The 24,374-nt window shown below is 36.0% G+C and overlaps 1 protein-coding gene across 1 annotated transcript in view; it reads left to right on the top strand.

Annotated features, from left to right (window-relative positions):
• The window catches only part of LOC111060361 (unconventional myosin-IXa), a 176,120-nt gene that overhangs the window by 63,960 nt on the left and 87,786 nt on the right, over window positions 1-24,374 (top strand). The window contains 4 exon segments of the mRNA XM_039435347.1: window positions 3,394-3,594; window positions 11,316-11,454; window positions 17,172-17,370; window positions 20,027-20,096. Of these exon segments, the coding sequence (XP_039291281.1) occupies window positions 3,394-3,594; window positions 11,316-11,454; window positions 17,172-17,370; window positions 20,027-20,096 (609 nt within the window).

Here is a 24,374-nt window from a genome sequence, read left to right as displayed (position 1 = left end):
GCTCGCTTCGCTCGCCATATCCGTCTAGCCAGGGGGCTCCGCCCCCTGGACCCCCGACTGGTTCGTCCAAGAATAAGATCAGCAGGCTCGCTTCGCTCGCCTGCATTTTCCATTTGAGCATTTTTATCATATGTTAGAACAATCCAGTCGGGGGTCCAGACTAAACGTCTGGCTAAACGGATATGGCGAGCGGAGCGATCCTGACGGCTAGTAATATAATATTCCCAGGATTGAAGTAGCAGTGCCCAATCAATTTTTCCGCGATAAATGCATTTAAATCTTCAACTTGGTGCCAACCTAACAAAGTCAACTCAACTTAATGCCAACCTGACAAAATTATTAATTTAGTTGCCAGTTAACAACTGTTTCGAAGAGGTACTCTATCTAGATTATAGTTCTATAGTAACATATGATATGGAAATTTCAATTATAATTAAGAGATTGGGAGAAGAAGAATATACATGCTAAAAGACGAACTTTAAACCCTTAAAAACAACCCTTAGAGTTAAAATATTGCCAAAAGATTTCTTAGTGCGCCTCTAAAGAGCCAACTGAACATACCTACCAAATTTGAACGTTTTTGGTCCGGTAGATTTTTAGTTATGCGAGTGAGTGACTGAGTGAGTCAGTCAGTGAGTGAGTGCCATTTCGCTTTTATATATATATAGATTGATAAATAATTGAATGAATAGATTCTATTCCCATCAGATGTGAGATAAGGTACAAATGTATTCTCTCCAGCTTTCGATTTTCATCTTCTTTCCAAATAATTCTGTATCGAAATCAAGTATCATATGACCACCATTCCATTTAGAAAAAAATCTGGTGTGGCGCACTCACACAACTTTCCTTGCCGTTATGAAAATTGATCAACTGACGCTAGTGTTCACGCGCATCTCAAGTATACTATTCAAAGATCTGAGCCAGCTGGTGACAGTACTATAACGCTGGTGACATACGAGGTCTGCTATCTCTTCATAGTGAATCATTTTTAATAGAATCAACAGTTGCCAACAGTTCGCAATTGGATAATCTTATTTTCTCGAATTTCGAGCTTTTTTTCAATTTTAGGTGAAAATGTTAATGAACATTAATCGTAGAGATTTTAATACTCAATCTTTTCCACTCAATTTTTTTGTTTTAATTGTATCTGAAGCCTGATAATTGGGAATCTAAAATCAAACTTTGCATAGATGGGGCGGAGCTCCTGAAATTTTTACAAACTTGTGGCAGTTGATAGAGCTTATCAATGACTATTTTAGGTATAAATTTAATCAAAATCGTTGGAGCCGTTTTCGAGAAAATCGCGAAAACCCCTGTTTTTGACAACTTTTTAGCTGCCATCTTGAATCTCATTTGATCGAAATTGTTCGTGTCGGATCCTTATATTGTAAGGACCTTAAGTTCCAAATTTCAAGTCATTCCGTTAATTGGGAGATGTTATATCGTGTACACAGACGCACATACACTCATACACACACACACACATATAGACCAATACCCAAAAACTACTTTTTTGGACTCAGGGGGCCTTGAAACGTATAGAAATTTAGAAATTGGGGTACCTTATTTTTTCGGAAAGCAATACTTTCCTTACCTATGGTAATAGAGCAAGGAAAGTAATAAATCGGACTATGTGGAACCTTATCTAAATTTGTGAGAGGAATAGCACAAGGTTTACCTTATGTTCAACCATAGCTGTTAAGCTATTGAAGTTCTTCTCTTTTTTTCCATCATGATATTGTTTTCCCTAATAATTACATTGTAAAACTCTCCCTATCATTTTGATGATGTACTTATTGTCAGAATCAATAAAGAATAAAGTTGGAATGAATATGGCGGTACCGAGATGGCGGACCAATATTTTGTAGCAACACAAACATAGTTTTTATCAATCGAATAGGATCCCCCCAAAAACCTACAGTCCAATTATCCTTGAAGAAGAAATATTAAGCTGTTTCCATAATTTTCACCAACTCTCTATGTATTTTGATATTGATATAACATTGTTATTGAAGCCTATTAAGGCCATTCCACACAGCACGTGGCGTGCGTAGCTGGACGCACGCCACATGCCAATTCACACCGCCACGACTGTTGCGATGCTATACCGGCCACGTTTCCCGTCAGTATGCAGGAAGATGTCAACTCCGACGGTCCCGTGGTGTGAATCTGGATTTTCTTGTGGCTTACCTTGGTTTGATGACTCCAACAGCAGCAGTAGTAGTGATAATGAGCTGGTTTTATTGTATTCGGTGACAGCACGGGACCAGTGGGTACATCCAATCAATAAAAAAAGGAAGACCTATGGCGAACTCCATCATTTAATGCGCGACCTTGAGCCTGACAATGTTACCTTATGTTCAACCATAGCTGTTAAGCTATTGAAGTTCTTCTCTTTTTTCAAACTTCATGACTATTATACGTCTAGTATACGTTCTGCGCATGCTCGGACCAAAACGTGGCCGGACACGTTTGAAAAGATCGCTGAGAGAGCGAACGGTAGCCACGCGTGGCTAGTATAGCAAGCCGCGTGGCCGTGGCTGCTATGTGAATTGCTTCATTTGATTAGCTAGGAAGCGATGTTTTGAAAAGTAGCTAGCGTGCGTCCAGCCACGCACGCCACGTGCTGTGTGGAATGGCCTTTACTGTCGACTACTGTCTATTATTAGTGTGCTGTTGGGAGTGTAAGAAGGGCACAGTATGAGAGACTACCAGCGTCACATAGCTTCACCAAAAACAACTACTAGGACTATCGGCTTCAGTTAACACACACACTTGCAATACAACGGTCCAACACCATGGCATATCACCACAATATGATACAGTGTCATTTCAACTTGATACACAACACCATAATTTGATACAAAACTTCCAAACTGAATGAATTCTACAAACCAAGGCATATTTTCTTATGCTATCTTCTCTCTATGATATCACCATAAATGATACAGTATCTTCTCAACTCGATACACAACACGTTTCCAACCTTTGTATGAATTCTACAAAACATGGCATATCTTCTTATGCTATCTTCTCTCTATGGTATGACCACAAAATGATACAGTATCTTCTCAACTTGATACACAACACCATAGTTTGATACAAAACTTCTAAACTTTAAATGAATTCTACAAACTATGGCATATCTTCTTATGCTATCTTCTCTCTATGATATCACCATAAATTATGCAGTATCAACACACATGATACAGTATAAACCCAATATGATACGGTATCATCTCAACTTGATACACAACACCATAGTTAGATACAAAACTTCCAAACTGTGAATGAAATCTGCAAACCATGCTATTTTTTCTCTATGTTTTTTATTGAATTTGTAAGTTATTGTTCAAAGTTTTTGATTTGAATATTTGTAATTTGTTTCAGTTTTGAACAGCTGTGCATCAACTATGCTAACGAGCATTTGCAGCACTATTTCAACCAACACGTGTTTAAATACGAGCAAGAAGAATATTATAAGGAGGGCATCAAGTGGAGTGACATTCACTTCCTCGACAACACCGCCTGCCTCAACCTCATTCAAGCCAAGCCCAACGGCCTGCTCTGTCTGCTAGACGATCAGTGCAAGTTAGTAACTATATTTTCAGATGCTCATTTGATACAGAACTAATTATAGGAAGCTCATTTGATACAAAACCTCTTTATAGGAAGCTCATTTGATACAGAACTAGTTGGGATTCACTCATACAAGTCAAGCCCTACGGCCTGCTCTGTCTGCTAGACGATCAGTGCAAGTTAATATAGTACTTTACATAACAAGTCCGGTAATGATAATTTACCACATAAGTATGATTGTTTCTGCCCAAAACGTAGTTGATGGCAGAATTATCATACGAATGCGGTAAATTATCATTACCGTACAAGTTATGTACAATATTTTTTGTCATACTTATCTGAGAGAGAATAATATTGCTGAGAAACAGAAACCATTACCTGCAGCTGCTCGAGCTACTGCATTCTATAAACATGACCTATAGTGAGGTCCACGTTATAATGGCAGTGGATAAAGGTAGGAGAATAGCGATGTCGATTCTCTGCATTAATCAATTATATTTCTACACTGTCAAAAACATAATTGGCATCGTTGTGGACCGAGAAAATGATAGTACCACCGGCTTTGTCGAATGATAGACAAGGATAGCAAAACCAAAGTTGAACAAATACTGTCAATCAGTGCAAGATGACTCATAACATGGACCTCACTATAGCCCATAGCACCTAGTTCATAACAGACAGACCCTTTGAGCTCAAATAAAATAATAAAGGCCTAAATTATAAGATTTCAGATGAGTTCTTATAACTTGAAACTCCTTAAATGAACTCTTTAATTATTTGAGTTAATATATTAATTACTCAGATGTTATTAGGACTCAGTAGAGTCCTAACATACTCGACTGTAAAGAGAACATATGATTTCTTTACAGTATAGTATGCTGTAATGAAAATCTCATGTTTTCTTGTTCTGCAAACAGCTGTTTACCGGCTTGGTTTAAATCATGGAAAACAGCTGCAATTGAGTAAGTATGACAAAAACTATATTTCAGATGCTCATTTGATACAGAACTAATTATAGGATGCTCATTCGATACAAAACCTCTTTATAGGAAACTCATTTAGTACAAAACTAGTTGGGATTCACTCATACAAGTCAAGCCCCCAACGGACTCCTCTGTCTACTAGACGATCGGTGCAAGTTAGTAACTATATTTCAGATGCTCATTTGATACAGAACTAATTATAGGAAGCTCATTTGATACAAAACCTCTTTATAGGAAGCTCATTTGATACAGAACTAGGTAGGATTTACTCATACAAGTCAAGCCCAACGGCCTGCTCTGTCTACTAGATGATCAGTGCCAAATACCTTAAAGAGATATAGCCCCTGAATGCCTAAGCCTTCCCAATGATAGCTCTCACTTGAAATTGAAGGCCGCCATTGGTATTTTAGCACGAGATATTATATATATATATAGGGTGATTCATAATTATGGTAAAATATTTTAATACGTGATAGTAGAGGTAAAAATAAGAAAAAAAGTTCATATAAACATATATCCATAAACGCTTCATTAGCGAGCTATACAGGGTGAAAGATTTCGCCCGGAATTCAGTTCCTCTGGTGAAATACACCGATGCTGATTGTTTGGGGACTAGTTTTTGAAAAACTTATGCTGGATTCATATGGAAAAATATCTGAAAAATTGAATAAAACTAGTCTGGAAGCTGTAGTGTGAGTAGTTTTTGAGAAAAAAGTTGAAATATGCAAAAAATTTAAGTAGAAAAACACAGACTTCTACTGTTGAACAAAAAAAAAACAAACTGTAAGTTAGGCCTACTGTAACCGCGCTGTGTTTTTTGTTTGATCTATTAACCAGTTATTTGTAACCATTCCACTTTGCTTTCGTGTTGAGTGTTAACTTTTTAAAAAATGGCAGGTAATCTTAGACATTATTCATACTCCGAATTAGCTGACATGCATTTAATGTATGGAGTGGGACACTACTGTAATAGTACTGAAGCAAGACGTTTGTATCAAGAGAACTTTCCTAACCGAATATGTCCAAGTTCAAGGTTTTTTGCCACTATTCATCAACGTCTGTCTGAAACAGATTCTTTGATATCCAAAGAGCACATTTATGCAGGCAGACCCCGATCTACTATGACTATTGAGTTAGAAGAACAAGTTCTTAATGAAATTTATGAACATCCAGAGAAGAGCACAAGAGAATTGTCAGTGCAGTTTAATGTCAATCAATCTATTATTTGGAGGATACTAAAATAGCAGAAATTACATCCATACCACCTCCAGAAAGTTCATACTCTATTGCCACGAGACTGTATTCCCCGTGCTAGTATTTGCCAAAGGTTTTCAGTAAAAATGTTTACCCAAACTTTTTAACAACCGTTTTATTTACCGACGAGGCACACTTTACAAGAACTGCTATCTTTAACGTCCACAACCAACATATTTGGGCAGCTGAGAATCCTCATGCCATCAATCCTAATCTTCCACAACATCAGTTTTCAGTAAACATTTGGGCAGGAATCATAGGAGATCTACTTCTGTTTGAGCTTCCTCCCAGGATTAATGGCATAATCTAACTAGTATTTTGGTATAAGTTTAATGTCATTTAGATATGCTACTTTCATATAAGAAAAACTTTTCATAAAAAAACGATTATTTTATTTGCAATCAGCTACAACCTATGAGTTATTAGTTCTCTCCTCATAAAACAGACAATTTTTATGGTGTAATGTACTACATAAGGATACATTTTATTCAACTTTTATTTGAACTTAGTTTACACAGCTTACATAATTCTTTTCAGAATTAAATTCTCTACAATTTTTATTGCGAAAAAATATTTGTTTACTGGTCATTAAAGAAAGTTATTGGGCATCAAACGTAGAAGTCTGTGTTTTTCTACTTAAATTTTTTGCATATTTCAACTTTTTTCTCAAAAACTACTCACACTACAGCTTCCAGACTAGTTTTATTCAATTTTTCAGATATTTTTCCATATGAATCCAGCATAAGTTTTTCAAAAACTAGTCCCCAAACAATCAGCATCGGTGTATTTCACCAGAGGAACTGAATTCCGGGCGAAATCTTTCACCTGTATAGCTCGCTAATGAAGCGTTTATGGATATATGTTTATATGAACTTTTTTTCTTATTTTTACCTCTACTATCACGTATTAAAATATTTTACCATAATTATGAATCACTCTGTAGATTCATACTATAGATTACAAAGGTATGTAATGGTATGTATGGTATGTAATAATCTTTTAGGTTGCCCCCTCAATGGCTGATTTCAATTCCAAGTATGAAACTAGCGCTGCATGTGAGCCTATGCATCTGTAAGGTCTTTGATCAGTGCAACTACTTGATACGGAGCTCATTTGATACAAAACCTCTATATAGGAAGCTCATTTGATACAGAACTAGTTGGGATTCACTCATACAAGTCAAGCCCCCAACGGACTCCTCTGTCTACTAGACGATCAGTGCAAGTTAGTAACTATAATAATAGTTCTGTGAACAGTAGACCTCGCGCTTAGTAAGTTACATTGACCTGTTGTTATGTTTTCTCAAAAATAAATAAATAATTTATCAATTTAAAATGTCTAGAAAAAATTCTACATAAATATAGAGCTTTCTGTCCTATCGTACCGTGACGTGTCATCCCGGAATGTGAGTGTGAGCGCTGTTATCAGGTCTGGCTGCAACTGTCTACAACGTTGATGGAAAGATACATTTCCAAGATGTTCGATGCTTTTGAACGGGTAGTATTATAGTCCACTAGACAGCTGATTTATGATGAATAATTCTATTAATAGTCTGATTTTTACTCTAATATTGGCGTATGAGGGAGGCTCCTTTTTCCTTTTATATTATCCTTGAAATGCAAAATTTCCAAAAACCTTGTATATACGTCGGCGCGCAATTTAAAAAGGAACATACCTGTCAAATTTCATGAAAATCTTTTACCGCGTTTCACCGTAAATGCGCAACATATAAACATTTAAACATTAAGAGAAATGTCAAACCGTCGACTTGAATCTTAGACCTCACTTCGCTCGGTCAACTATAATACTACCCGTTCAAAAACATCGAACATCTTGAAAATGTATCTTTCCATCAACGTTGTAGACAGTTGCAGCCAGACCTGATAACAGCTCTCACACTCACATTCCGGGACGACACGTCACGGTACGATAGAACAGAAAGCTCTATATTTATGTAGTATTTTTTCTAGACATTTTAAATTGGTAAATTATTTATTAATTTTTGAGAAAACTAACAGCTCAATGTTACTTACTGAGCGCGAGGTATACTGTTCACAGAACTACTAGTTATGTTCAGGATTTTTAATTCCAATCCAGGACTCTTTCCTACGGTCCTTCAAAGTTCACATGTAGTCCTTATGGAAGAAGATTTGTGAGCTGGCCACACACAGACATAAAAATCAGCTGTTATAATCATTGCGTCATCCAACAACCGTCGGTAGATCTGTTTTTCTATATTTTTCTTTCTACCGATTCACAAAATTTCAATTCTAATAATAATGCCGCGGTACGAACCACGTCCAAACTTGGGTCGTAGAACTCGAAATGCTGTAAATTTAGAATATGCACGGGAAAATCAGCAGCAAGGAGATATGCCAATACCTACTATTACTTCAGGCCCCACAACTAATTAATGACGTCATAACATGTAGATTGATTCTTCCTAGATCGTAGTAGTTTCTACTAGCTTATCAATGTAACTTTTGTTACTGTATGGATTTTTATTGGATGGAATACTATCTAAATTTCAAATTAAAGACACTTGTATTTTAATAAATAGAAATTTTATTGAAATAAAAACACATTATTCCACAAATGCAATAATTTATCCATATTTTCAGATTGATAGACATAGGCCTACTCGATTCAGTGATAGAGCTATTGATAAATTCATCTCAACCAAAAATACTTAATAATAGCCTGTATCAGAGTCGAAGAAGAGGTAAATCAAAGATAAACCAAATTTCCTAACTCTTTTTTAGGAAAGAGGCTCCCACAAACTTGATCACAATTGATCTGTAGTACAAAGAAACCCATCAGGAGATGTTTTTCAGTTAGGTAAAACCTTTAATATTATGATGTTATGGGCAGTTCCAACACTTTGCATTTACTTTTTAATTTATTAATTCAAAAGTTCTTTCACACACTTTATTCACACTGTTCTTCCACACTCTAATTACACTGTTATTTCACATTTTATTTACACTGTTCTTTCACACTTTAATTAAATTTTCCACTCACACTTTATTTACACTGTTCTTCTACACTTCATGTAAACCGTTGTTTTGTAGAATTGAAGCTCTTTCTTCTTATCGCTCGTATCCATTTTCGTTTCAAAGTATCATCTTTCGAAAAAGTAAAAAAACCGTTTTAAACTTCAAAACCGTACGGAAACTTTTGGAATATTGTTATAATTCCCGCAACAATTAGGTACACAGCAGTATCCCAATGATTTAAAACCCCAAATTCATTATTACTTTTCACAAACAAATATTAGAAGAATGATGAACAAACCATATTCATTGAAATGGAACACCGTGAAAATTGAATTTGTAATTCCAATTTTGTTGATTACCATATCAGATGTGATAACAAGCATCAGCGCACTTATTTCGCTTGCTTACCGCCAGTAGATCATCGATGATCTACATGTGATGACGTCATAGTTTATTAGAGATCAGTTGTGGGGCCTGAAGTAATAGTAGGTATTGGATATGCCATTCAATTTCCCAGCAAGCTGCATCCAACTATATTTAAAAATACAAACTGCTGTACAACTAACTAAGTACCGTACATAGAAAGTCCATATTGAGATCTAAAATAGTGATTGTTGGATAATTTTATTAATAGTCTGATTTTTACTCTAATATTGGCGTATGAGGGAGGCTCCTTTTTCCTTTTATATTATCCTTGAAATGCAAAATTTCCAAAAACCTTGTATATACGTCGGCGCGCAATTTAAAAAGGAACATACCTGTCAAATTTCATGAAAATCTTTTACCGCGTTTCACCGTAAATGCGCAACATATAAACATTTAAACATTAAGAGAAATGTCAAACCGTCGACTTGAATCTTAGACCTCACTTCGCTCGGTCAACTATAATACTACCCGTTCAAAAACATCGAACATCTTGAAAATGTATCTTTCCATCAACGTTGTAGACAGTTGCAGCCAGACCTGATAACAGCGCTCACACTCACATTCCGGGACGACACGTCACGGTACGATAGAACAGAAAGCTCTATATTTATGTAGGATTTTTTCTAGACATTTTAAATTGATAAATTATTTATTAATTTTTGAGAAAACTAACAGCTCAATGTTACTTACTGAGCGCGAGGTATACTGTTCACAGAACTACTAGTTATGTTCAGGATTTTTAATTCCAATCCAGGACTCTTTCCTACGGTCCTTCAAAGTTCACATGTAGTCCTTATGGAAGAAGATTTGTGAGCTGGCCACACACAGACATAAAAATCAGCTGTTATAATCATTGCGGCATCCAACAACCGTCGGTAGATCTGTTTTTCTATATTTTTCTTTCTACCGATTCACAAAATTTCAATTCTAATAATAATGCCGCGGTACGCACCACGTCCAAACTTGGGTCGTAGAACTCGAAATGCTGTAAATTTAGAATATGCACGGGAAAATCAGCAGCAAGGAGATATGCCATTCAATTTCCCAGCAAGCTGCATCCAACTATATTTAAAAATACAAACTGCTGTACAACTAACTAAGTACCGTACATAGAAAGTCCATATTGAGATCTAAAATAGTGATTGTTGGATAATTTTCATAAAAATATAGTGCATCAGATTAAGCTAAGACTAAGCACACCTGAGGAGGCGCGGCTTGGTGATACAAAGTGTTGATCTTATGGAAATTGCCTTATGACACCGTTCCACGCCACGCCCGATTTAGTGTGTGTGAATTCTTCCATTCAAACCAATAAGCAAGAAGCACCTGGATGCAAAATGCCGCATCGCGTCTCCTCAGGTGTGCATCCAGCTAAAGTTTGTCATGAGATGCATTAACTATTTGGCGGTACGAAGTTCGCCGTGCCAGCTAGTTGATAGTAATAATTGTTTAACAATAAATTATTAATCTGGCTAACAAATAATTTTTATAAAGTAGCGCTCATCGAATTTCCATCTAGCTGTTTACCCTGTTGTCAATATTTGCAGTAGCAGAAGTCTTCGGGGTGATTTACAGCATTTAATTGAGATTTTCGTTTAATTGACCGAGCGAAGTGAGGTCTAAGATTCAAGTCGACGGTTTGGCATTTCTCTCAATGTTTATATGTTGCGCATTTACGGCGAAACGCGGTAATAGATTTTCATGAAATTTGACATGTATGTTCCTTTTTTAATGGCGCGTCGACGTATATACAAGGTTTTTGGAAATTTTGCATTTCAAGGATAATATAAAAGGAAAAAGGAGCCTCCTTCATACGCCAATATTACCGTAAAAATCAGACTATAGAATTATTGATCATAAATCAGCTGAACAGGGATTACACAGATGTGTGGAGAAGCCAGTCTATTCCTGTATTTCCATAAGGTCTATATTTTCAATCAGGTACTTGTGGATGAGAATACTGCGTGAGGTCTACTGTTCACAGAACTACTATTAATAATTATAGATGGTTAATGATGATGCTTAATAATGAATGTTTTGATAATAATAAATGTTTGATGGGCATTGTTTGCAGTTTCCCAGGCGCCTCCAACGAAACACTACTGCAGAAGTTCAACTCAGTGCATAGAGATAACAACCAGTTCTATGAAATGCCACAGAAGCGGGAGCCTGCCTTCATTATTAAACACTATGCCGGAAAAGTCAAATATCAGGTCAGTTTTCATTTATTTATCCATTAATTTAATTTATTTAAAAATTAATAATCCAATTGAAGTTGAAAATTCTCAGCCAAAGTTCTCATTTTTATTCATTCAAGAATCAGAAAAAATACAGATGGAACAAAAACTTCACATTCAAAATACACGCCAACAGCTTGTTGGCTGAACCGAGATGCAAGATGGCTGAACACAACAAGATGGCTGAACCGACAAGCGCGCGACCTAGCGGGAAGAATCGTACCTAAGTTTGTTTCATCCAGCTAAGAATTACTGAAACACGATTCAGAAATTTAGACTTTTGCTCAAATTAACAAGAAAAATGCTCAAAGTAAACTGAAAAATATTTATAAAAAAAACATAGACAACAGAGAATATTTTTATTGTAGTATTGTTATGTTTTTTATTATTTTTATTTATATGAATATCGAACGGTAATCATTTAACCTCAAAATTCGAATTTTATAATGTATATTTGCTACTTTTCTCATTATTTTCTTGGAGTTGAAATAATAATTATCAATAGAAAAGAACTATTATTTATTATTTAATGATGAGAATTCGTAAATGATGATTATTTAATTATGATTTAGATGAACATTATTCTTGTTTTGGATTTCTAGATTGGGATTTTATCATAAATGTAGGGTAGCCATTGAAATGATTCTTATCTAAATCTAACCTCAGTTATTTTTACCAACTTAATTTTTGTTTTCGTGCACTAATCCTCCATATAACCCACCAACTATTTTGTGTTGCCATGTTGCAAATCTGGAGTACAGAAAAATTTTTTCCCGCACTAGAGCGGAAAAGTGAATCTTTGCGTTCTGTAATCAGTGCAGGAATCGTCACTTTTCAAGGTAACTGTAGGAAAACATAATTTCCCTATCCCCTACGTGTATAAGCCAGTCTTTCCTTTATTATAGTATAATGTATTTTTCGCCACACTGCACAGAAAACAGCTGTTTTCCAGTCCCTACGTAGATCTGAAAGACCTTGTTTGCAGACGACGTCAGAAAAGGGTTTCTTTTCCGGGCTAGGCCAGAAAGTTGTCTCTTTCCAGCTGCTCATGGAAGTAGTTAATAAGTCATCCGCTAGATCGGGCGAGTGTCCACTTTCATCATGAACTGAAGTCGCCATGATTTCAGTTCAAGTTTCGAATCAAACTAATTCGCTTCGCAACCAGTTTTATTCAATTAGACTATTTATTGTTGATTAGCGCATTCCAAATTTTCAAAAATGCTTGAAGATGACGACGCCTGTGATATTCCAAGTGAAATTTTAAAAGAATCTGAAATCCCACGTACTTTTACTATTACCAATGATGGATGTTCATTCAATCCATGTGATATCTGTCGAAAATATCTGTCATTAAGGCCAAAAAATATCACAAATCGAAGATTATTTATAAAGTTTTGCAATGGAAAATGTACAAATCAGAATGTTGGAACGCATACTATCGCTGCTGTTCCATGTAGAATAGCAAAATTCCTTGAACTCGAAAATCCTGAAGACTATACAGGGCACTGCTTTCGAAGAACATCAGCAACAATGCTCGTAGAAGGGGGAGGTGATGTATTAGCTTTAAAAAATCATGGAGGTTGGCGTTCTTCAACAGTTGCAGAGGGCTACGTTGAACAATCTGTAAGACGAAAGGTTGAGATTTCCAAAAAATTGTTCAGTGGGACCAAAGCTGAGGAGCAACATAACAATCAAGAGCTGGAAACAAGAACGAATGAGGCAGAACCTGAAATTCAACAAAACACTTCAACTGTTTCAGTACAACAACATGAACTATTAAATAAAGCGATAAACATACAAAATAATACCAATTGTACTTTCACTATAAACATTGGAAAGCTATAAAATATAGAATTCTGAAAAGTCAAGTTACAAAAAGTCAAAGTTCTAATTTTTTTGCAAATAATATTCACATGAAAAAAGTATGAAGTTCAGTTTGTTTTTTGTATACCGTTAGCCTAATATGTCAATAGAAGAATAAAATTGAGTTTTTTATACTATGTGTCAATAAAAAGAGTTTTCATGATCTTGGTTTTTTTTATCAAGGTTTATAGCCTAATGATTATAATTATATAGCTGATGCCAAAAAGTTAGGCGGCTTCATGGGTCACATGGTGTAACCTACTCACAGCTGATGCAATGCATCTATTTATTGTCTCTTTTGATTTAAAAATCATCACCTAGCCAAGCTAGATGACAACTCTACTTGACAACATCAGCTTTTGGAATGCACAAGAGACCCACAAGACCGCCTAACTTTTTGGCATCAGCAATACCTGTAGTGTGGCGAAAAATATCGTTCGCACCACGGGCAAAAATGTTTTTCCGGCTCTCAATCTTTTCTAGTCCTCGGCCTACGGCCTCGGACTTGAAACCCGATTTCGAGCCGGAAAAATCTCATTTTCTGCTCTAGGTGCGAAATATACTATATCCAAGTAATGAATTTTGATACTGGGTGATGATGCCTTCAAGTTCCTTAGTACAATGGATAACATAATTTTGAGAAATTCAAATCAATAAATCGAATATAAAAACTAGTTAATAGCACCTATACAATGATACAATGTAAAATTAAAATTAAAAATGCTCTTGATAGTATTTTAAATAGAAATATGTATTCTTTCTAGCAACTTCTACGTCTTTCTCAACGTCAGGCCTCCTCTATAAAGTTTTACAATAATAACAAATAATTAAAATTGTAATAAAAATTCACAAATAATAAAAAACACAATCATAAATAATTCGAGAATTAGATCAATGATATAAAAATAACTATTCACTACATCACTATTTATAAATTTACAAAATTATAATATTTTTATTACTTTCATATGAAGGGCTCAGAGGAATAATGCACATAGTCCAACATTTTCAAAATTGAGATTTTCATTGCAACAGTTGGCTATCATGCTGTACTATTGCCATGCAAAATAATACAGAGATATATTGAACATAGTCCTAGATATAAGCAGAAGAAGAAATAGCATACAGAGTAGTAACGCACAAAGTCCATGGCTTGACATGTAATAACGAACAAGATCAGAGGAAAAATGAACAGAGTCCATGTATCATTTTCTTCAAAAACGTTCTCCTGTAAAATTTGCTTTTTGTGGCTATGTGTATTATTTCTCTGAGCCCTTCATATTTCAATTCCATGATCGAATTTGTTCTTTCGCTGCATAATCTCAATCGTATGAAAAAGATAGAATCCCCCTGTAAAAAGGCTTTTTCAAAGTAGAAGATGGTGTTTTTACAGAGTGGACTCAGCAGCGGACTGAAAGCGACCGATTGGCTGGCGCCAGTGGGGCCGATAATCGGCGGCCGAGGGGGCGGCAAGGCCGAGCAAGGACAGGCGTCCGGCCCCCAGGTGCAGCGCTGCCAAGAGGCCCTGGAAGCGGCGCAAGCACTCGCCTCCACCAAACTAGGTAAGATCACGACACTGGAGCATCCGCACACCGGCCAGACCAGTCACAATGTTGCCTCTTGGCTGCTCAAGATCAGGTTGGCAGCGCATTTCTCTAAGCAAACGTTAAATTACCGCACGGGGCCAGCGTTAGTGTTGTACTGTGCTGATTTGTGTCTAGATACTCCAGAGGAGATTGTGTGGCAGGTGTCTAGTGAACAGTTGAGAGGTGAGGAGGGTGAAGTGAGAAAGTGGATGGGTTACAATGCAACAGATGAGCAGAGTTTGAAGGAGTTGAACGACTTGTTAACAGAGCGTACGTTCCTAGTGGGCGACCGATTAACACTAGCCGATGTGATAGTGTGGGCCACAGTGTTGCCCATATTGGGAGTGATGACTCGTATCGAGCGCCTGCAACTGCGCAGTTTGAACCGATGGTTTGTGACGATGCTGAACCAGGACGGGGTGCGATGTGACCCGGTGCCTGCTGCACTCTGTTGGGAAGGAGTCGACCTAGCCCAACACAAACCGTTCTCTTTAGTGGAGTTCAAAGAGGCGTATTCGGGTGCCGACCCGTGTCTGGCTGTTGATCTGCTGTGGCGCACATTTGATCCACGCGACGACTGTCTATTATCAGTGTGTTGTTGGGAGTGTAAGAGTGTAAGAAGGGCACAGTATGAGAGACTACCAGCGTCACATAGCTTCACCAAAAACAACTACTAGGACTATCGGCTTCAGTTAACACTCACATTTGCAACATAGACACCCTATACACTGTCTATTATTAGTGTGTTGTTGGGAGTGTAAGAGTGTAAGAAGGGCACAGTATGAGAGACTACCAGCGTCACATAGCTTCACCAAAAACAACTACTAGGACTATCGGCTTCAGTTAACACTCACATTTGCAACATAGACACCCTATACACTGTCTATTATTAGTGTGTTGTGGGAGTGTAAGAGTGTAAGAAGGGCACAGTATGAGAGACTACCAGCGTCACATAGCTTCACCAAAAACAACTACTAGGACTATCGGCTTCAGTTAACACTCACATTTGCAACATAACGGTTCAACACCATGGCATATCTTCTTGTGTTATCTCACCTGTATGATGTTTTTCTCAATTAATAATAGAATAAATTATATATATTTACTGTCCTATATGTCGAATTGTGACCTGTTTTTTGGGCTCATAAATTTATCCTTTGAAGGGAAATAACATCATTAATGATACAGTATCACCACAATATGATAACAGTATCTTCTCAACTTGATACACAAAACCATAATTTGATACAAAACTTCCAAACTTTGAACGAATTCTACAAAACTTGGCATATTTCTTATGCTGTATTTCCTCTATGATATCACCATAAATTATACAGTATCGACACACATGATACAGTATCTTCTCAACTTGATACACAAAACCATAATTTGATACAAAACTTCCAAACTTTGAACGAATTCTACAAAACTTGGCATATTTCTTATGCTATATTTTCTCTATGATATCACCATAAATTATACAGTATCGACACACATGATACAGTATCATCCCAATATGATACACAACACCATAATTTGATACAAAACTTCCACACTTTGAGCGAATTCTACAAAACTTGGCATATTTCTTATGCTATATTTTCTCTATGATATCACCATAAATTATACAGTATCGACACACATGATACAGTATCATCCCAATATGATACACAACACCATAATTTGATACAAAACTTCCACACTTTGAGCGAATTATACAAAACATGGCATATTTCTTATGCTATATTTTCTCTATGATATCACCATAAATGATACAGTATCGACACACATGATACAGTATCTTCTCAACTTGATACACAAAACCATAATTTGATACAAAACTTCCACACTTTGAGCGAATTCTACAAAACATGGCATATTTCTTATGCTATATTTTCTCTATGATATCACCATAAATTATACAGTATCGACACACATGATACAGTATCATCCCAATATGATACACAACACCATAATTTGATACAAAACTTCCACACTTTGAGCGAATTCTACAAAACATGGCATATTTCTTATGCTATATTTTCTCTATGATATCACCATAAATGATACAGTATCGACACACATGATACAGTATCTTCTCAACTTGATACACAAAACCATAATTTGATACAAAACTTCCACACTTTGAGCGAATTCTACAAAACATGGCATATCTTCTTATGCTATCTTTTCTCTATGCTAGTTATTTCTGTAATAATTAAATTCATTGTTATTATTGGACAGGTGGCAGAGATGCGCGAAAAGAACCTAGATTTGATGCGCACAGAGATGGTTGGCGTTCTGAAGAAGTCGAGTATGGCGTTCGTTCGCGAACTGGTCGGCTGTGATCCGGTGGCTGTGTTTAGGTGGGCCATTCTGCGCGCTTTCTTCCGCGCCAATCATGCCTTCAACGACGCCGGCCGGAAGGCCAGGCTCAACAGAGGTCAGTACATTACACAGTAATGGCGTAAAAAGTAGTCCATAGTAATGAAAACAACAGTATGAAACAGTATGAAAACAACATAAAACAACACAAAACGACATGAAAACAATGCAAAACAAAATGAAAACAACACAATACAACACAAAACAACATAAAAACAACACTAAACAACATAAAAACAACACAAAACAACATAAAAACAACACAAATGTCAGTAGGCCTATAGTACGTAGCTATACACGGGATCTATCTCACTTGTATATAGAAAAGAGACAAAGGGCCATATGAATAAAGTTGAGCATTTGCTTATTACTTGTAAAATGTGGAACATTAGCTTCATTTTCTATGAATAAACGTGAGCAATGTTAGGTTAGGTTAGGTTAGGTTATGAATAAAGTTGAGCATTTGCTTATTACTTGTAAAATGTGGAACATTTGCTTCATTTTCTATGAATAAACGTGAGCAAGGTTAGGTTAGGTTAGGTTATGAATAAAGTTGAGCATTTGCTTATTACTTGTAAAATGTGGAACATTTGTTTCATTTTCTATGAATAAACGTGAGCAACGTTAGGTTAGGTTAGGTTAGGTTAGGTTAGGTTATGAATAAAGTTGAGCATTTGCTTATTACTTGTAAAATGTGGAACATTTGTTTCATTTTCTATGAATAAACGTGAGCAACGTTAGGTTAGGTTAGGTTAGGTTAGGTTATGAATAAAGTTGAGCATTTGCTTATTACTTGTAAAATGTGGAACATTTGCTTCATTTTCTATGAATAAACGTGAGCAAGGTTAGGTTAGGTTAGGTTATGAATAAAGTTGAGCATTTGCTTATTACTTGTAAAATGTGGAACATTTGCTTCATTTTCTATGAATAAACGTGAGCAAGGTTAGGTTAGGTTAGGTTATGAATAAAGTTGAGCATTTGCTTATTACTTGTAAAATGTGGAACATTTGCTTCATTTTCTATGAATAAACGTGAGCAAGGTTAGGTTAGGTTAGGTTATGAATAAAGTTGAGCATTTGCTTATTACTTGTAAAATGTGGAACATTTGCTTCATTTTCTATGAATAAACGTGAGCAATAGTTATTTGTATATCTAGAGTGAAAAGTGCTGTTTTTTCTCCCTGAGGGAAAAGTTTGAAGCCCGAGGCGAAGCCGAGGGTAACAATTTTCCTGAAGGAGAAAAAACATTTTTCACTCGTGATATACACAACATTTTTCCTCCACCTACATTTTTATAAAAACTGCAAATAAAATAATTTTTAAAAACGTACGTGACCAAATTATGTGTTACAACAAAATCTAAAAAGTAAACAGAAACAGCTGGCTTGTAATCACAGTTCTCCGACTACAGCGCTATCTGTCGGCAAAAGTTGTAACAACAATGACCGCCACAGCTACAGCTATGATGAAGTTCCCGTTTCAAATTTGATTAGTTAATAAGGAATAGGCCTATTCGTTGGCTGGTACTTTGAATAGCGTATGGAATATAAAAAATATACATTTTTTAGTATAGTGATTATGAAGTTTGTGAAAATTTTAGCATACAGACATATATTTCATATGTTGATCAAATCTGGTTGAGGTATTGAATTTAGTTGGCTCAATGACTGACTACTCTATATGCTTCCTCATCTGAGCTTAGACCTTCTAACCTATTACAATGTAAGTTTTTAAAATAGAGATGCTTCCCATGTTATTTAAATGGAGTCACTTTTCCTCCCTAGGGAGTTTTTCTGTTTTTTACTACCAAGAGCGAAAAAGTGACACTTTAGTATTATGATTCAGGGAGTAAAGTAAGTACTTTAGACAGTAGGTGGAGGAAAAACCTTTTGCTCATGCTCATCAAAAAAATAGTTTGAACATTTGCTCAAAAGTAAAAGCTTATGCTCAAAATTGTATGAATAAACTAGAGCATTTGCTCAACTTTTAAAGCAAATGCTTCAAAAAAGGCGAGTCTAGTCTAGAGCAGCTTATCACCTTTTGCTCATAGTAAAATGGCTCAACTAATTCGTACGAGGAAGAGGAAACTATACCAGATACGATCACAACCAATAGTTGAGAACTATAAAACTCTTAAGATTCAACAAATATATGTATCACCATTATTCATACAAAAGAATCTGATATAAAGATAGCCATCACAAAATAGGAAATAGGCATTTAAGAAGATTAGAGTGTAGACGATTGTAAGAAGCTATTGATATTATAAGATTATGCTGAATATTATTATAGTGATGACATTTTTTCACGCTATTATTTCAAAATTCTAAACTCAACTAACCTAAAACTATTCATAAATAGAGAACAGAGCAGACGACGCAAACACAAGCGGTGCCCCCTACTTGCATATTTAGTGCTTCCGTGAGCTATAAAAACAAAGTAAGGCTACAAAAGCGAATAAGCTGATGAAAAATCTCTAAAATACGTGAGCATTTGCTCCAGAGTTCAGGAGCATAAGGTAAGAGTATAAGGTAAAGCTTATTCATATAAAAATGAGCAAATGCTTTTGCTTCTACCTTTTGCTCATGAGCAAAACCTTATGCTCCATGCTCTTGAAAATTTGAGAAACTATTGAAATTTCATGAAACCATTGAAAATTTGAGAAAAATTCTAGATGGTCGATTCCTAATTTTTATGTTTGTTTCTTGTTTCTAGCAGATGGAGCAAAACCTAGTCTAATACACAATCGTGTCCAGAACCATATACCCAACGAAAATGTCATCAGGTAAGTAAATACTTATTTTTTATATATTTATTTATTTGCTAGCAGGTAATCCGAGCTCTGCTAGGGTCCAATTTTATAAACTTGACTAACTGAAGTTTTGAAAAATAGACCTATAACCATCCTCGGTGAATTAAGAATGTAGATGCAGAATTTCAAGTGAATAATAATAATAATAATATCGAGTGACCTGGCTGGCTCAGGTCTGGTGTCAGAATTTTCAGGTCGCAACTGATCAATTTCAGGGCCTCTGACATGACCTAACGACTGCTTTTTAGGCAGCCGGGACCGACGGCTTAACGTGTCCATCCGAAACACGGGAGTGGCCCGAGATAAATATCTTGCCCGGGCCGGGATTTGAACCCGGGCCTCTGAATCATAAAGCCAGCATCTGATCCACTCGACTGCGGCCAGGTCACTCGATATTATTATTATTCAAGTGAATGAGTTGAGTAGTTGAGACGTGATGATGCGTCATTCGTGAATTTCCTATCCCCCAAGTGTATAAGCCAGTTCTTTCCTTCATTATAGTATACATTATTTTAAAACAAGAATGATATACTGGTATCAGCTATCCTCTATGTAAGGCAGTGGCAAGACAGAGGATCGGCAACGTTATTTTCGCCACACTGCACAGAAAGCAGCTGTTTTCCAGTCCCTACGTAGATCTGAAAGACCTTGTTTGCAGACGACTCTCGTCTGACGTAAGAAACAGAGTACTCTTTCCAGCCGCTAACATTGAAGTCCGTAGTTAATAAGTCATCCGCTAGATCGGGCGAGTGTCAACTTTCTTCATCTGAAGTCGCCATTATTTCAGTTCGAATCAAACTAATTCAGCATTCGCTTCGCAACCAGTTTTATTCAATCATTTATTGTTGATTAGCGCATTCCGAATTTTCAAAAATGCTTGAAGATGACGACGCCCGTGATATTCCAAGTGAAATTTTAAAAGAATCTGAAATCCTGACTGCAAATCTTCTACCACTAAACGATAACGAGTATTTTTTATTTTGTATTCTTTATTTATTTTGTCAGCAATACCTGTAGTGTGGCGAAAAATATCGTTCGCACCACGGGCAAAAATGTTTTTCCGGCTCTCAATCTTTTCGGCTCTCAGGCCTCGGACATGAAAACCGATTTCGAGCCGGAAATAGTGTATTTCGCACCTAGAGCAGAAAAACATTTTTGCCCGTGGTGCGAACGATATTTTTCGCCACACTACAGGTATTGCTGACAAAATAAATAAAGAATACAAAATAAAGAATACTCATTAAGCTATCGTACCTATCTCTTGATTTTAGTGGTAGAAGATTTGCAGTCAGTATTTCAGATTCTTTTAAAATTTCACTTGGAATACCACAGTCATCTTCAAGCATTTTTGAAAATTCGGAATGCACTAATAAACAATAAATAATTGAATAAAACTGGTTGCGAAGCGAATTAGTTTGATTCGAAACTGGAACTGAAATCATGGCGACTTCAGCTGATGATGAAAGTGGACACTCGCCCGATCTAGCGGATGACTTATTAACTACTTCCATGAGCGGCTGGAAAGAGACAACTTTCTGGCCTAGACCGGAAAAGAAACCCTTTTCTGACGTCGTCTGCAAACAAGGTCTTTCAGATCTACGTAGGGACTGGAAAACAGCTGCTTTCTGTGCAGTGTGGCGAAAAATATAATTTTCTGCTCTAGGTGCGAAATATACTATTCCCTTCAGTAGAGTAGAAGGCTCATTAGTTGACGAATAAAGTTTTGGTAACAAAAATAATGGAAATGTAGTATTGGTTTAAGAAATCCAGTATTATGGTAAAAATATTTAAAGTATTGTACCCCTATTAGTTGAAAATTATAGTTGTGGTAACAATAAAAAAAATTATCAAGTAACCTTTATTTTAATACACAGCTATAGTGAGGTCCACGTTATAATGGCAGTGTTTGATTAGCAATGGTATTGCTATCCTTGTCTATCATTCAACAAAGCGGATCTCTTTCTCGCTTTGCTCTGTTGCTAGATCGTCTTTTAACAATGTAAAATTAATAAGTAATTAACAAAATATTTCATCTTAATTATGATATTATTGAAAAATATAATTTCTTGTTCAATAAAATATAATTGATTATTTTAAATAAGAATGTACAGTTAATATTACATCAATAAACCTATGTCAGCTACCGTCTATAGAAGGCATTGACAAGACTGAGGATCGGAAACATTGTTCTCCTATCTTTCTCCACTGCCATTATAATGTAGTCCTCACTATAATATCAATATGTTTTATCGTGTTTTAATAATTGGTAGCCTTTGAAAAAATCTGGTGTGGTACACTCACACAACTTTCCTTGCTCATATTTGAAACTACGATCAGACTTCTGTATATGTGTATATATAATTGTTTTCAGAGTCCTTTTTCTTTGTGTAAATTGTGTGAAACTCGATGATTTTTTTAGTCCTAATTTTTTTAAAGTCGTCAAAACAGCTGTTCTTTAGATGAAATATCTCGACTATGTGTTCTTTTTATGAACTGCGCTACCCTACCTACCTCATGCACGAGAAGGAGGTTACCATTTACCAAGTCCATTTCTCAAGGATGGGGTGGACCCTCATTAGTTTCCCAGAAAGGAGACTGATAAATAACTATACAGGGTATGAATTTGAAAAAAAACCGGTCAAGTTATTTTGAGAAAATCGTGGAAAACTTGGTTTTTTTAGTAATTATCCGCCATTTTTCTCAAGAATATTACGGAGCTCCTGCAATTTTCCCAGAAATGAGACTCATGTCAGTTGATAGGGCTTATAAATAGCTATCCATGGTATGAATTTGAAGAAAATGGTTAGAGCCATTTTCGAGAAAACCGTGAATAACATGGTTTTTTAGTGATTATCCGCCATTTTTCACAAGAATATTACGGAGCTCCTGCAATTTTCCCAGAAATGAGACTCATGTCAGTTGATAGAGCTTATAAATAGCTATCCATGGTATAGATTTGAAGAAAATCGTTAGAGCCGTTTTCGAGAAAAACATGGTTTTTTAGTAATTAACCGCCATTTTGAATTCAATTTTATTGAATTTCTTATTGTCAGATCCACATGGTATAAGGACCTTAAGTTTAAAATTTCAAGTCAATCGGTTGATTAGGAATGGAGTTATCGTGTTCACAGACATACACACACACATACACACACACACATAATTAGGTACCCTAATTTCAAGTTTTCTATACGTTTCAAGGTCCCATGAGTCCAAAAACATGATTTTTGGGTGTTGATCTGTGTGTGTGTGTGTGTGTATATGTGTGTATGTCTGTGAACACGATAACTCCATTCCTAATCAACCGATTGACTTGAAATTTTAAACTTAAGGTCCTTATACCATGAGGATCTGACAATAAGAAATTCAATAAAATTGAATTCAAAATGGCGGATAATTACTAAAAAACCATGTTTTTCACGGTTTTCTCGAGAACGGCTCTAACGATTTTCTTCAAATTTATACCATGGATAGCTATTTATAAGCCCTATCAACTGACATGAGTCTCATTTCTGGGAAAATTGCAGGAGCTCCGTAATATTCTTTTGAAAAATGGCGGATAATCACTAAAAAACCATGTTATTCACGGTTTTCTCGAAAACAACTCTAACGATTTTCTTTAAATTCATACCATGGATAGCTATTTATAAGCCCTATCAACTGACATGAGTCCCATTTCTGAGAAAATTGCAGGAGCTCCGTGATATACTTGAGAAAAATGGCGGATAATTACTAAAAAAACCATGTTTTTCACGATTTTTTCAAAATAGCTCGACCGATTTTTTTCAAATTCATACTCTGTATAGTTATTTATCAGCTCTATTAACTGGCATGAGTCTCCTTTCTGGGAAACTAATGGGGAGTCCACCCCATCCTTGAGAAATGGACTTTGTAACCACCTTCTCGTGCATGAGGTAGGTAGGTAGAGCAGTTCATAAAAAGAACACATAGTCGAGATATTTCATCTGTAGAACAGCTGTTTTGACGACTTTAAAAAATGACGACTAAAAAAATCATCGAATTTCCCAATTTACACAAAGGAAAAAGTACTCTGAGAACAATTATATATACACATATACAAAAGTCTGATCGTAGTTTCAAATATGAGCAAGGAAAGTTGTGTGAGTGTACCACACCAGATTTTTTTGGAAAGCAATACTTTCCTTACCTATGGTAATAGGGCAAGGAAATTAAAAAGAGTAAATTTTGTGGTAAAAAATATTTTAATGTATTTAAATGTATTCATTTATT

Source organism: Nilaparvata lugens, chromosome 9 (genome assembly GCF_014356525.2).
Source record: "Nilaparvata lugens isolate BPH chromosome 9, ASM1435652v1, whole genome shotgun sequence".
Taxonomy (NCBI): Eukaryota; Metazoa; Arthropoda; class Insecta; order Hemiptera; family Delphacidae; genus Nilaparvata; species Nilaparvata lugens.
This window is presented reverse-complemented; position numbering and strand designations above follow the sequence as displayed.